This window comes from Ailuropoda melanoleuca, chromosome 15, assembly GCF_002007445.2.
Source record: "Ailuropoda melanoleuca isolate Jingjing chromosome 15, ASM200744v2, whole genome shotgun sequence".
Lineage (NCBI taxonomy): Eukaryota > Metazoa > Chordata > Mammalia > Carnivora > Ursidae > Ailuropoda > Ailuropoda melanoleuca.
Window position 1 is genome coordinate 81,543,933 of NC_048232.1, and position 16,186 is coordinate 81,560,118.

At 41.1% G+C, this 16,186-nt stretch overlaps 1 protein-coding gene across 3 annotated transcripts in view; it reads right to left on the reverse strand.

Moving 5' to 3' along the window:
* Nucleotides 1-14,474: 14,474 nt before the first annotated feature.
* DMC1 (DNA meiotic recombinase 1) overlaps nucleotides 14,475-16,186 on the reverse strand; it is a 39,185-nt gene continuing 37,473 nt past the window's right edge. For all 3 annotated transcript variants that reach the window (XM_002914548.4, XM_034644305.1, XM_034644304.1), the window contains one exon: nucleotides 14,475-15,233. In XM_002914548.4, the coding sequence (XP_002914594.1) occupies nucleotides 15,164-15,233 (70 nt within the window). In that variant the 3' untranslated portion in view covers nucleotides 14,475-15,163. The remainder of the gene's footprint in view (nucleotides 15,234-16,186) is intronic.

Sequence of the window (16,186 nt, forward strand, 5' to 3'; positions counted from 1 at the left end):
AATTCCTTTGGAAGCTTCCTTTATCTCTATCCCCCAAGATACATGTTGGCAATCATTCCCCAAGCATAACACCCACTGATATACATCTGAAGGGTCTCATGACTAAAGTTTCACTAGACAGTAATAAATGACCTTTTCCTACCAACATCTAACTCCCTCAAGGTCCTGGAAACCTTGCTTCCAAAATTCTTTAGAGACTTAACGCTATCCCTAACCTCCTACCAACTTGAAAACATATAATTAGCCACTTCTCACAACCCCAATGCAGCTCTTTCTGCCCACGGGTCCTGTCCCTGTGCTTTAATAAAGCCACCTTTTTGCACCAAAGACATCTCAAGAATTCTTTCTTGGCTGTTGGCTCCGAGCCCCAATATTTTTCCCACATCATGCATGTGTGGGACAGGAGGTATATAGGAAGTCTCTGGACCTTCCTCTCAATTTTGTTGTAAGCCTAAAACTTCTCTAAAAAAATAAAGCCTTAAAAAAAAAAAAACCTAAAAACTGACGGCTATCTTGTACTGCGGCGTGTACCGTATCCTAGGCATGTGCTATGAGCTTTATTTTATTCTCATCTGTAAATGAGATAAGAGTTCCTCATTGGATGTTAGAAGAAGCAAATGAAAATACCACTCTGAGTGGTGCCTGGCACATAACACTCAATAAAGATTACCTGTTATCATCTCTCCACTTTCTTGGTTGAGAAAGCTGAGGCTTAGAAGGCTAAGTCATTCACCCAGGGTCACACAGCAATTGGCTCAATTGGGAGTCAAACCTAGGTGCTCTAGCAAGGTTTTTGCATGGCATTATTGACATTTGGGGCCAGATAATTTGTTGTGCAGGTTATCTCATGCGTTGTAAGATGTTAGCAGCATTTCTGGACTCTACCAACTACATGTCAATGGAATCTCCCCACTCCTCCACGTTGTGACAACAAAATGTCACAAAGTGTCTCCTAGGAACGTTGAGAATGACTCTAATTGAGAAGGACTGCTCAAGAAGCTCTGTGCTAGACTACCTCCCCATGGGATCACAGGGTGACTATCATTCTCTCTCAACTGTGAAGTTTTTCTGCAAATTTGGTTTGCCTTCTGCTTTCCACGTGTCAACAATACCAATGCCATTTTTCATTTTATCTGTTTTGTTGTTATTATAGCAGTAAAATTTATATTCAAGGCTCAATTTCCGACCACTAAGAGAATTATTTTTGTTTAGATCATAAAGCCATAGGTTTTTGTTTTGAAGCTACTTTTACTATCAACCACTTATGCTACGTTCTGTACCTACATTCTCTCCTCTCAGTGTTACAACTCTGCAATTTCATAGTCATTAAACTCCCTAAATGTTGAAATGAAATATAATTGCCTCTGCTTTCTGCCTTGGTAGGACCGAGGTTCGTTTTTTGAGAAAAAAACTGATTGTACTAATTGTACTTTAGATAGAAGAGGTTAAGAATACTAACATTCTTCAGTCAACGAGGTAACCTAAAGAACTGGCCTTCAAACTACGGTATACGAGGGACACATAGGAAATCTATTTCCAAAACATGAACTTTCATATACACTCTTTTCTAAAATTGATAACTGAGAAATTTGTTTAAAATGTCACCCTCTTATTTTAGAAACAAAAAGAATATTACTCTTCTATCCAAAACCTCACTATGGACTTTGCCATTTATGTACAAATCTCAGAGGTGCTGAATACAGGGACAATTAGAAATGATGACATAGAAATGAGAAAAGTAAATGATTCTAATGACTTGGTAACACATCCTTTTGCAAATTAGGAAAATTCTAGTTTTTCGCTTTCAGCAAAATGGAAAGAGGGCCATGTGGAATTTTCAGCCACAAATCATTAAAAATAACTTAAGATAGATTATGAGATTTTTGGCATATAACCTGGGAGGAGATTAAAGAATTGACATTACTAGAACAAAACTCTTTTCTGTTTCCACCTGCTGAATTATGTGATCAAAGTTTCTCAGCACTTACAGCTATAAAAAGGGAGGGGAAAAAAGAATAGCCAAAGGTAATATTCTTCCATGGATACAGGATCTTTTTTTCTTAATCTGCCTGTATCTTATTAAAAGATACCTTCCCAGGGCACCAGGCTGGCCCAGTAGGAAGAGCATGCAACTCTTGATCTGGGGTTGTGAGTTCAAGACCCATGTTGGCTGCAGAGATTCCTTAAATAAATACATAAATAAATAAACTTTAAAAAAAAAGTTTAAAAAAATTAAAAAATAAAAGATACATGCCCAATAAAAAAAATTTCTCTCTGTATAATAGTTATGAAGAGTTTTAATATATTTATGTTGCTTTGTGTTTTTTTGTTTTTTGTTTTTTAAGATTTTTTATTTTTTTATTTGACAGAGATAGAGACAGCCAGCGAGAGAGGGAACACAAGCAGGGGGAGTGGGAGAGGGAGAAGCAGGCTTACAGAGGAGGAGCCTGATGTGGGGCTCGATCCCACAACGCTGGGACCACGCCCCGAGCCAAAGGCAGACGCTTAACCGCTGTGCCACCCAGGTGCCCCTTTGTTTGTGTTCTAATAATAATTATTATAACTTAATTCAGAAGAAATTTTAATATGTAGAGCCTTAGGCTCATAAGAAATGAGGAAAAAGGGGCACCCGAGTGGCTTAGTCAATTAAGCATCAGCCTTTGGCTTAGGTCATGATCCCAGGGTGTTGGGATTGAGCCTCACATCAGGCTCCCTGCTCAGTGGAGAGCCTGCTTCTCCCTCTTCCTCTGAGCTCCAACCCCCCACCCCTGCTCAGGCTCATGCTCTATCTCAAATAAATAAGGAAAATCTTTTAAAAAAAGAAATGAGAAAACATTTTAATATTTGTGCCACAATTCTGTGTGACAGAAATAAATGATGAGTAACACATTTGATGTAAAAATATGGGACAATATTCTGGAAAGAAAATAAGAGTTCAAAGAGAAAACAGAACCATATAAAATGTCCAACTGTTAAAGAAGAACCTATTTGTGTATTTTTATTTTTTTAAGGTTTTTTATTTTTAGGTAATCTCTACACCCACTGTGGGGCTTGAACCCACAACACCAACAAGATCAAGAGTCACATACTCTATCAATTGAGCCAGCCAGGGGCCCTCCTATTCATATATTTTTATTTTTTTAAATTTTTATTTTTTTAAAAGATTTTATTTATTTATTTGACACAGAGACAGTCAGTGACAGAGATAGCCAGTGAGAGAGAGACAAGCAGGGGGAGTGGGAGAGGAAGAAGCAGGCTCCCAGCAGAGGAGCCTGATGTGGGGCTCGATCCCAGAACACCAGGATCACGCCCTGAGCCGAAGGCAGACACCCAATGACTGAGCCACCCAGGCGCCCCCTCCTATTCATGTATTTTTAAAGGATGATGTTGGGTATCAAACTGCTATGGTGTTTAAATTCCATTGGGATACATTTAAAAGAGTGATATGGATGTGACAGTTTCATGTTAAAACGTCAATACTTCACCGTATCATAAATTTTAGCCTTTAAAACAATTTAGGGGTGCCTGGGTGGCTCAGTCAATTAAATATCCAACTCTTGATCTCAGCTCCAGTCTTGTTCTCAGGGTGGTAAGTTTAAGCCCCTCATTGGGCTCCACACTGAGTGTGAAGCCTAGTTAAAAACAACAACAACAATTTAAGGCTACGATGAAAAAGTTGTGTCAGGGGCGCCTCGGTGGAGCAGTCATTAAGCGTCTGCCTTCAGCTCAGGGCATGATCCCGGCATTATGGGATCGAGCCCCACATTGGGCTCCTCCGCTGTGAGACTGCTTCTTCCTCTCCCACTGCCCTGCTTGTGCTCCCTCTCTCGCTGTCTCTATCTCTGTTAAATAAATAAAATCTTTAAAAAAGAAAAGAAAAAAATAAAAAATTGTGTCAAAATAAAATCTGTTTTCTGAATTTTCTTAGGGGAACTATTTGACGACCACTAATCCAAAGAGGTGAACCCAAACCAGGTTGCCACGCTCCATCTAAAGTGGGTGCTTCACTGTCCAGTTAATTGTTGCCAGGCCAAAATTAGGCCAAGAGGTGTTAATCATTGACTCTAGTTGAATGTGTGTATTAGTGGCTTCTGTTTTAGAGAGACCTAGAAGAACGGAATCCCATCATCACTCTTTTTCAACTTCGCTATTCTGTATAAGTCTCTTGCTTAAAAATTTTCTATTGCTCACCATGGCCGGAAGACCCAGTTTTAGCTCCATAGTCTGACATTGAAGGCTTTCCAAATTCTGGCCCCAACCTCTCACGACCTCCCGGCTTCAGCAAATCTCTGTTCTCTAGTCTTCACCCACATTTAAAATATTTATTTATGCCAACTTTTGTGGTTTTTGTTAATCCCTGTCCATACATGCAAATAGAAAAACTCAAGGTCTACTTCTGTCCCCTCCCTGCTAGGAAACTTAGAGACGTGATCTTCTGTCTGTCCTCTGGCATTTAGAGGCATTAGTCACCACCTGGAAACAATATTTTTTCTGTTCTCTTGATAGATAATGGGGGCAGCTGTTCGGTTCCTCCCTTCAGCACAGCATGCAAGCAAGCTGAGGAGGAAGAGAGTTGAGACTATACAGTCAGCTCACTACGGGTGACATAGTCAAGAATTAAAGAGAATGACTCACCAGAATAGAGATTAACAGTGTTACCGTGTTTTAAAAACTCTAAATGAGAAAGGGGGGATTATAATTATCAAGGTGTGACAAATACTACACTTGCATACACAAATGCTTGGCACTTATCTTTTGGAATGCACAGGATGATGCATTCACCCTGCCCTTTGCCTCAACAAATGTACCTTTCTAATTAGACTGGGACAACAAAAATTTGGTGACAGAGAAAATTGTTATAATTCCCTAGCAGCCTTCTAAGCCAAGGGATCCTAGTAGCTGAAGGCTCTTTGGTTTGTTGAATATGAATGAATTCAAAGTCAGTGTTGAATGATGTGTATGGGAGTGCAAAATCTGAGAAGCCAGACCAAGTAACAATGTTTTGCATGGGGGACGTAGGGGAGGAGGCAATAAGGCAATGTTTTACCTTCAAAAAATCAGTCATGCTCTCTGGTGCTCAGTAGGGGATGTTTGTTTAACTGAGGTGCCATTTAGATGCCATGGAGGGCTCAGTTCCTCTTCAAGATGGATACTGGTTGAGAACAGAGACTGTCAGTGTGGATGCAGCCACATGGGAGGTAACTTGTTCTCAGTCCAGAGAAAATTCCAAGATGTTCCAGTAGATTGTAAGGCACAGGGATGTAAGTTTCTTCAGATTCTGGTTCCTCGAATTCTCTGTTACTCTTCACTCCTACAGTCCCCGTCCCCACCCATACCCATTGCTGCAAAGGTTGCAGCCAGTTCCAGACTCTTCAGCAGTTGAAGTCCTGGTATGGGTACAGCTGACATTATAGGCTCCTCCTTGCGTGCTAGCAACAGAAAAACAACCATCACAGGCTTGAGCTGGCCACAGACTGACTGACCAAGGCCATTTCCGTGGTAGCTTTTTAGTTCTGGAGAAGCATAAAACTGACCCGAGCAAACTTCTGGGTCTCTGTGGCCAAGGACCGTCTGCCACGTCACATGCTGGGCCCCAATCTCTGCTCTCATCTGGGTGTGGCTCAAAGGTGAAAGATGAGACCTGCCAGAGCTGTGTGACTGGCACCACTGGTGCTTGGACAGTCTCTGGAACTACAGCGGGGCCTTGTCTTTGCTGGGAAATCCAACAGGTGATTGGGAATTTTGGTTTACTTCTGAGGATCCTAGAGAGGAAAAGTCAGCCTTCATAAGCTGGAGGGGAGGGAGGAGGTATACGCTAAAGCAGCGGAGCAGGAGGTCGAGGGGCCAGTTCATGTTTGTAAATAGATTCCTCTGCGTTCTCCAGACAGATATAGGGATATTGATCAGGTATGGAGCTGAGTGGAGAATCTGAGAGGAGAGCTGGCTGAGGAACAGAATGGAAAGGAGGGGAATGGACCAGAAAGTATATAATTATGTACTTTAATTGTACATTTAGAGAATTGCACTTAAGAATTACAATTGTACTTTGGAAATACATAGACTTAATAAAGTGAAGAAAAACAGGCTGGCACCAAAAATCAGAACATAAGGACAAAGACAGTGAAAACATCGATGGGTCAGCTAAACACCAACTGGTGTCTCTAAGGTATTATATAATGAGAAGGAAAGCTCTGGTGTTTACATAATTTTGATCACAGAGGCAAAATATAGTTTGCACACACTTGGGGGAAAACCAACTAGCGTCAGGGTTATCTCTTAGGAAGGACTTCATCAAACAAGGACACCAAGCCTAAACACACACACACACACACACACACACACAGACACACACACACACACACACACACACAGCCTGATCTGGGGGTGGTTTAGATTGGTACTGGGTAGAGTCAAAGGGGAGCCTTTCGCTTTTATATACATATATAATTCTTGGCATATATGTTTGAGAATTTACGGGGGTTCTCCCTGCAAAGGATCTCCTGCCTGGAGTAAATAAGTTAGTGTAAGTAGATTCACATCTTTACCTCCTCCATCTATTGAAATTGCTGCAACGACCAGTTCTTAGATTGGGAAATGTGGGCGTCGCCTCCCCTGGCAGTACTTACTAATTGAATTGGGATTGTAGTGTTCAGGACAGGCTTTTCGCTCTCTGCCAAGGAGTGAAAATACTTGAGGAAGCGGGTGGAGGGAAGGTTGGCAAAGCAGCTATCCAAGAGCTACCCAACGTAGAGGGTGCCTTGTCAAGACAATGTGAGTGTCCAGGCTGCCTGGGAGGTCTTTGTACCTGCCCCAAACCTGGTCAGGTTAACCCAAGATGAGGCAGTTCCCTGAGTGAGAACTCTCATAGCTACCTGTACTTTTGGTTTGTAGCTCTTAGCCACATTTGTAATTATTTGGGTGATTTTCCCTGCAAGTCCACGCCTCAGGGACTGTCTTGATTAATCATTCCTATCTGTATCTGTTGTACTTGGCAACTAACTGGTGTCTTGATATTGGTGGAATACAAGGCAGTATGCTTTATAACTTAGAGATCCACATACATGTAATGTAAGAACAAAGAAATGTATGGGAGTGTTTGATCACAAATTCAGAAAAATGATTAATTCTGTGGGGGAGGAAAGAGATTCAATCCTAGGGGATATTCAGAGTCTTCAGCTGTATTGGTAATGTGTCATTTTACAAGTATCAACTACATTATTTTTTTATACATTATTGTCTTAAATACTCCAAAATACATTTAAAATATACATATGAATGAATGGATGAGGATGAATGTAGTGGGCCCTCTGAGCCCATTAATAATTCAAGATTTATATCCAAGCATCCTTATTATTATTTTTTTATTGTTCTGGGATACAGCTTCTTTAAAAAATTTTTTTTTTCATTTCAATTCAATTTAATTAAAATATATTGTATTATTAGAGTCAAGGGTAGAATTTAGAGATTCATCAGTTGCATATAACACCCAGTGCTCATTACATCAAGTGCCCTCCTTAATGCCCATCGCCCAGTTATAGCATCCCCCACCCACTTCTCTCCTACAACCCTCAGTTTGTTCCCTATAGTTAAGAGTCTTTTATGGTTTTTCTCCCTCTCTGTTTTCATCTTATTTTATTTGTCCTTCCCTTCCCCTATGTTCATCTGTTTTGTTAAAATTCCTTAACTTCCACATATGAATGAAATCATATGATATTTATCTTTCTCTGACTGACTTATTTCTCTTGGCATAATACCCTCTAGTTCCAACCATTCCATTGCAAATGGCAAGATTTCCTTCTTTTTGATGGCTGAATAATATTCTATTATATATGTATACACCACCTCTTCTTTATCCATTCATCTGTTGATGGATATCTGGGCTCTTCCCTTATTTTGGCTATTGTGGACATCAAGCAACCTTATTCTGATTCCATGTTCATCAAGCAACTTTAGCTCCATTTGAACTTGCTCACTGAGGCAATGGGTATCTCAGGTCAATCTCTACATCTGATCAGCTCGCCATTATAGTCCATTCTTCAATATCACTGGCCTTCTGGTATACTCTACATGGCAACTTGTATGCTTAGTCAGATGGAGACACTTCTCTAGAAACTAATCAATACTGGACAACTAAATACACTGACGATGAAGGCTGAAGGCCTGACCCTGAGGCATGGAACATTCGCCACCATATGAGGCCCCGAGAAAATTACAGCTAGCTTTCCCAGGTCAAGACCCCATTCTCTGTGCCTGTCTTTAGACTTACATAGTCTTAAAAATGTTATTTAAATCCTGTGTTGCCATTCATCTTTCTAATAGCTTGTGTCTCATGTAAGCTCTTGAAGATGAATTCTCCCTACCTACAAAGGCCCAACATAGTACTCTGTAGAATCCTGTTACACCGATGACTTCCCAGGAACCATAGCTCCTGGCATTCAAGCTCCTGTGTAGTCCCCTCCCACAATGACTCTGGGCTTGGTGCATGACTTGCTCTGGCCAATGGGACATTAGCAAACATGAGACAAGTAGAAGCTTGATAAGTACTTGTCTTCCTGGAACCCAGGTACCATGTAGAAGCTCAGGCTAGACTACTGAATGATGACAGAGAGAAGTCCCAACCTTTCAGCCATCCCTGCCAAGACATGGGTGAGGCCATCTTAGACCCTCCAGTCAACCCATGAGTTGAAGGTAGCTGTGTGAGTGGGTTGTTTCCTTGCTCCTTTGTCGAGATGTTGTCACCTTAGGATGTGAAGTAGAACTACTGTAGCCATCTTTTGACCATGGGGGGAGCTTTTGGGAAACAAACCAGATTGAGGATGGAAAAGTGAAGATACAGAAAGAACCTGGACCCTTGATGACATTATATACTTGCTATTAACATAATTACTATATTAATTATATTAATGAACTAACTAGTTAATTAAGGTCAACTACCGGACTTTTCATTATATGGGAAGGCATATTTCCTCTTTGCTTAAGTTCCTTTGAGTTGGCTTTTCTGTTATTTGTTGCCGAAGGCATTTTTTTTTTTTTTAAGTAATTTCTACAACGTGGGGCTTGAACTCATGACTCTGAGATCAGGGTTTCATGCTCCACCCACTGACTGAACGAGACAGGAGCCCTGCAGCTGAAGGAATTCTAACTCATGTAATCCTCAACCAGCTCTACTGGTACAAATAGAAAACCCCTGAAATGCCCTGCATTGTATATAACAGACCTTCAGTGAGTTTGTCTTTGCTAAGGAAGTAAAAGATTTTGTGGTAGAGACTGCTAGTTGCTTACCCAACAACTGTTCTCCCTTTCCCCCTGAACTACAGAACTCTCAGTTCTAGCTGGGCATATTGCTGTCTAGAACAAAAGACTAGCTCTCTACTTCTTTGCGTGTAGATATGGCTGGTGACTGAGTTCAGGCCAATGAGATACAAGCAGAAGTGTGTGGGAGGGCTGCTTCACACGGGCTGACTCAGCTGGAAGGAACCTTTTTTTTCCTGCCCTTCTGCCTTTCATCTTTCTTCCCCCAGCTTGGTTTCTCTGACTAGAGTTCCAAGCACTATGTTAGGCCATAAGGTGACCTCGAGGATGGAAGACAAGAGCGAGGATGGTCAAGCAGAAAGACAGAAGCCCAATGACAAAGTAGGGAGGACAAAGTTGAGGCACCATAGCATCTCTGGATTGCCTGCTTGTTAATAAGAGAAATATAAACCTTGATTTTGTTTAAGACACTGCTATTTTCAGTTTTTCTTTTATATTCAGCCAAGTAAAATCCCAACTTTCCTTTTAAAATATTAAAGACTGGGGCACCTGGGTGGCTCAGTCAGGTAAGTATCTGACTCTTGATCTCGGCTCAGGTCTTGATCTCAGGGTCATGAGTTCAAGCCTTGCGTGGGGCTCCACACTGGGTGTGGGGCATAATTAACAAAACAAAACAAAACAAGACTGGTATAGAAGAGTATATGAAGAATATGAATAATGAAGGATCTCTCATCTGGGTGTTAAGCAAGCCCTTCCTGGCTTCCTTTTTCTCCATTTCCCTGAAGCAGCATTTGGGAATCACTCTCTTTGTACCTTGGTTGGAGTTCTAGAAGGCAAGTAGTATAGTCCAACTCTGGCTAACTGAAACAAAGGAAAATTTGTCAGAAGGACATTAGGAGTCACTGAGTTGGCAGGAGGTTGGAAAACCACCCGGGGAATGGACAGGAGTTTGAACAACACTGCAGTTTAGGAGTCAGAAACCTACAGTCTAGCAGCAGGAACAGACTGCCAGGTCACTGCCACTGCTGCTGGCCCTGCCACCCTGCTGTCACTGCACGAATGAGTGGCTTCTAACCCATGTTTTAATCCTTGCAACTGTCACTCAGTATCCAATGTCTCAGGATAGACCACATGAACTGGGGAGAGATAACTCTTTAAAAGAAAACCAGGATGTTATTATAATAGAGAAATGGAAACTGTACAACCAAAAAATTATAGACATTCACTACATCCAAGCCAGAGTCAGGTGAAGAAGACTTGACGGGGTGCAGCTTGGTGTCCAAGGTCCCAATCCCTCTTTTCACCATAAAAGATATCCCCTTTTGAGTGTCTATCGTATCCCCTATTTTTGGCTTGGCCACCCTATTTTGATCTTGCTTTCTATCCTTGGTTTTTTTCTTTGCTCTTTAAGGAGTGATTGAACGGGAAAGTTATACAGGAATGGTAGAGATGTTCTATTTCAACCTCTTCATTTTCTTTTTTTTTTTTAAAGATTTTATTTATGTGACAGAGAGACAGCCAGCAAGAGAGGGAACACAGCAGGGGAGAGGGAGAGGAAGAAGCAGGCTCCCAGCCGAGGAGCCCGATGTGGGACTTGATCCTGGTACGCCGGGATCACGCCCTGAGCCAAAGGCAGACGCTTAATGACTGCGCTACCCAGGCGCCCCTCAACCTCTTCATTTTCTAAACAGATACTAGGTTTCCCTAGGTCTTGACTTACATGTTCCAGACTGTAGCCAGTACTGAGTACAGATCGTGTCCTGTGCATTCTGATGCTTGTTAGGGGAGGTCATCAGAAAGACGTGAATGCCTGTTGACCTCAGAGCTCCTTACTCTGTCCCCTGTCCTTGGAGTATGGGTTTCACCTGTCTTTCCCATTTTTCCAAGGATAGTCTTGAGATAGTGGTGTGGTGTTGAGAACATCTGTACAGTATACATGACTGAACCCAGTTAAGGCCTCTACATAAACTTTTCAGATTTGGTGGGCCGGTGCAGGGATCTGCACTTGTCTTGCTGCTGCCCAAGACAAGCCTCATATGTAAGTTCCCTTTGTTTACAAAAATGGCCACCCACCAAGAGAGTGGCCTGCCTCTTTCTTCAGTCTCTCCCTGCCCTCCACCCATGGGGGCTGATTTCAGATTACCCCTGGGAAGCTCCTGAGGAGGTTATGGGCCAACAGTGCTTGACCCTTGACTGTACCTGATTCTTACTAACTGCTATGGGCTCCTAGGAGTCCCCACCAAAATTCATACACTGAAGTCCTAGCCCCTAATACCTCAGAATGTGACCTTACTTCGGAATAAGGTCATTATAGATGTAATTAGTCGAACTGAGGTCATACTAGAATAGGGTGGGCATCTAATCCAACGTGACTGGTATCCTTATAAAAAGGGGAAATTTGAACACAAAGACATACACACAGTAAGGATGTCATGTGAAAATGATGGCGATTCTTCTACAAACCAAGGAATGCTGAAGGTCACCAGAAAACCAGCAGAAGCTAGGAAAGAGGCATGGGACAGATTCTCCCTCATGGACCTCAGAAGGAACCAACCTTGACGTTGGACTCATAGCCTCCAGAACTGTGAGACAATAAAAGTCTGTTGTTTAAGCCATCCAATTTATGGTATTTGGTTATGGTAGTCCTAGCAAACTAATACACAAACCTTCCCAGAGTACAAGCCCTAACCTCTATTTGCCACTTCCTCATTCCTGATCACGATACAAACATAATCTCCCCTCATAGGTTAGAGAACTTCGTCAACAGTCACTTGCGATGACTCTTCTGTTTTTATTCAATCTCACACCAATTTTTTAAAAAGGATTTTATTTATTTATTTGACAGAGAGAGAGCACAAGTAGGCAGAGCAGCAGGCAGAGGGAGAGGGAGAAGCAGGCTTCCCGCTGATCAGAGAGCCCGATGTGGGGCTCAATCCCAGGACCCTGGGATCATGACCTGAGCCGAAGGCAGATGCTTAACTGACTGAGCCACCCAGGTGCCCCCAATTTCACCTTAAGTTAATTTTTAACTACCTTTTTGAAATGTCTATTTCACTGCTACTCCAGCCCCAGTCTTTACCATCTCACAATTTAATTATTATAACTGTTTCTTAAATTGTCTCCCTGATGCCAGTGTTATTTCCTTTATCCATTTTCTGTGTCTCCATCAGATTAATTCTCCAGCTTCCGCATGCCAACAGCTTCCCATCAGAGCACACCTAAAGCCTTTCCTTTTTTCTACTATAAGGCTTTCCCATTCCTCTGCCTGCCTTTGAGTCTCTACAAAAAGCAAACAGAGGTCACTGACTCTCTTGCTGTAGCAAACTCTGAATAAATAGCCTCCGTTCTCATTTGATAGTCTTTGTTTGTTTGGTTTTTTCCCCACAGAATGAATAATCTATGGAGGAAAAAGGCATGCTTTTTCTAGCGGGTTTTCTGACTTAGTGGGAGGTAAGCCTAGAGCTGCAAGCAGCATCTTGGCTACTATGTGAGGAAAGCCTGGCTGAAAACAATAGCAGCGTAGAAATGATCAGAACACGAAAAGAAGGCAGGGAGAGCAAGCCCTGATGATGCTGTTTGAGATTTTGGCTCCATCTTGGCTAAAGTCAGCACTACTTCTGGACTTTTCCGTTTCACGAGCCAATGAATTCCTATCTTCCATTGGCTACTTTGAGTATCTGTGGCTTGCAACCAAAAGAGTCCTGACCTATAAAAGCTCTTTTCTGAGCTCTTCTGTCCCCCTTAGAATAAGGGGTGAGAGCTGTTTCTATATTCAGGTGGAGAGGGAAGACTGGAAAGCCCCAGCAGATTGAACCCTGGCCTAGCAGAGTTCCATGGGCACAGCACAATTTGCTGTGCTGTCCCAAAGTTGGGCCTTACAGCTTCCTAGTTCACTGTCCTCAGTTCTCAGCTACTGTTCTCCGAAGCAGGACACACAGAGTAGCTGGACCCAGATAGGTTTCCGGCTTTAGCGACATGCCATATTATAACTAGCCTCCCCACAGAACTGTAGGCCCTTGGATTAGGCCCTGGTTTCCAAACCTACTGCCCACCTCTTGGTAAATTCTCATTGGTGAGGGGGTTATTCAGTTTAATCCAGAAAATTTTTCTGAATCTCAAATCTTGGGACTTCTATTTCCTTTCCTACTATAAGGCTCCGAGCTCCTGTATAAATTAGTCCATTGCCCTCTAGTGCTCTGTATACCAGGGAATCTTTAGTTGTTGCTCAGTTTTTATCAAGTAACAAAATCTTCCCTTCCCCAGGACAAAAGTATGCATTTATATTTGTACACCAAAATAAGTCATTTAAGTGACTTTGCCGAATACAGAAAATCTGCTCCTAGATGACTTAATCTCTGCTTATTCAGAAAGCAGCCTCTGTGGTATAAAAAAAGTATATATATATATAAAAAAAAAGCTATTATTTCCCAGTACCCCACACTGAACAATTTCTGCTTGTCAGGCTGGTCTCTGTTTCCAAATCTCAGCTTCTCTGCCTTTGTACATGCTGTCCCACAGTTTAACCTTTCCTCTCCCATTTTTGGAATCCTATAATCCAAGACCACACTACTGATAAATTAATGATATAATCATTTGCTCTCTTTCATTCTTTCATAAATATTAGTATTTTCTCTTCAACTAGTGTACACATTCTTTGAGGGCAGTAACCATACTTTCCTTGTACATTTTTTATTTTTTTTTTATTTATTTTTTTTTTTTAAAGATTTTATTTATTTATTTAACACAGAGACAGCCAGCGAGAGAGCGAACACAAGCAGGGGGAGTGAGAGAGGAAGAAGCAGGCTCACAGCGGAGGAGCCTGATGTGGGGCTCGATCCCATAACGCCGGGATCACGCCCTGAGCCGAAGGCAGACGCTTAACCGCTGTGCCACCCAGGCGCCCCACCTTGTACATTTTTTAGCTCCAAGCATTGCTGAGTGAATGAGAATGAATAATCAAATATCTTTTGTGACAAATGGTATTTTCAATACTTGAATTTTCATACAAGGTGATGCAGTGTCAGAGATGAAATCTTTTCGAGGTCTATAAAGATTGGCATTATAAATATTATTAGTATTTTAATTTTCAAATACTTTTATATTCATTTTGAAAACTAGATTTTATTTTTGTTTCACAGTTAGAAAAAAACAATATTCTTTTGCACATTTCTAAATTTAGTATTCAGAAATTTTACATGTAAATTAACTTTAATATTTTTTAAAAATATTAGCTATTCTCAATCCCACGCTTAAAATATAAAACTCATGCTATATTGATTACCCCAAACTGTAAAGTTCCTAGTTACCTTCCTCTTTATCACCCCATAAAATATGTTTGTATCAGAAACACATTTTTTAAAGGTAACTTCAACTTGTCAAAAAGTCAAATCGTTTAATATTTAGTTTAATTTAATATTACTTTTCCATTGCTGTAAGGTGAGTGTATAGTTTGATGTTGTAAATAAAAAAAGCTTTTTTGTGTGTCCTGTAAATATTCCTTCCTTAAATGGCTCCCTCCTTTGGAAGTGTGTCCACCTCTGTAAGTGTTCAAGGGCAAATGGTAGGAGAATGGGGCATTTCTGAGCTCTTAGATTTTCTTTCTGTTTAGTGGCTGATTTTGGACAGCTAAAGTGATGGGATCAGGTACCCCTTCCCAACTAGTTTTCAATAGCTTTATTTATATATACACATGCATGAATATATATATATTCCTGAATTGACATACAACGTATAATGATTATACATCAGGGACTTTTAGGATAAATACAAGATTTAAATTTCTTTTGTTGACTTTCCTCTAATAACATGTGAAAAAAACAAACTCTTACTTTAAGGTCTGAAATTTGAGACTGCTTTTCCATTTCTTCAGCTCCTAATAAGCACTAAGAAGCAATTTGCATCAATTCGCCACCTACTCCTTGGCATCCCCAATTCCTCCAGCAGTTATTGCGAAGGTGGCTTCATTTTCAGGCATCTCGGGGCTAGCAGAATACAAGGGAACAGAAGTTTATAAAAAGCTCTATTTCTATAAATACCATATTCATGTCACAGGCATCACACCCCTATCAGTCTGAGTCTCCAGAGACATTTCAGAGTTGCTATAGCTAAATGTGGACTATAGAATTTACCTACAAGTATTACCAACCCTCACAGACACTTATTGAACAACTTCCATTTCTAAGGTTCTGAATGTCAAGAAAAATGAGCCCAAACTTGGAAATAGGCAGAAGGAATAACTGGGTGTTCTTTCAGTATATTCTCAGATACCGTGTGGCAGACCTTCAGGGGCCTGGGTCAAAAGGGGGTGGTGCACATTTTTGCTGACTAGACCAATGCAGGGCAAAATGATGAAAGGCTTTGAAGTGAACTAAAAGATTGCCAAGTACCTTCAGAGGGAAAATAGGTGGCCCAGCATATCCTTCCAGGTTCCCCAATTCTGTGGATTCTGCCTTTCGTTGTCTTTGAGCTACTCGACGACTCTGCCAGTTGCAGGTAACCATGAGTAATACAAATGATCCTTGTCCATAGAAATGTAAATTGTATGAGGAGGAATGTAACTGATTCCTGTCCTATGGACATTGACCTGTTTTTGGCCAATTTCTAATTTATTTTAGCATTCCTTATTTGGCTCCATATGTGTGTTAATTTGATTTTTTCTTGGATCTGGATACAAAATCTTATTAGTTCCTGCATTAATTAATGACTTAAATAAAATCTTTGACATTTTATATTTCTACGTGATTATATGATCCTTTAGATTTTACCTTTTACTTTATTCTACAATGCTGTTGGAGTAGAGGTTAATTTGTGGGAAACTGATAGCAATGCAGATGATTCTTGTCTGAGGGTGATGCAGATGATTCCAGCCTACAGCACTGGAAACGAATTTCATTGTGTAGAGAAGCAACTGATTTCCCTCCAGTAGAAAAGACAA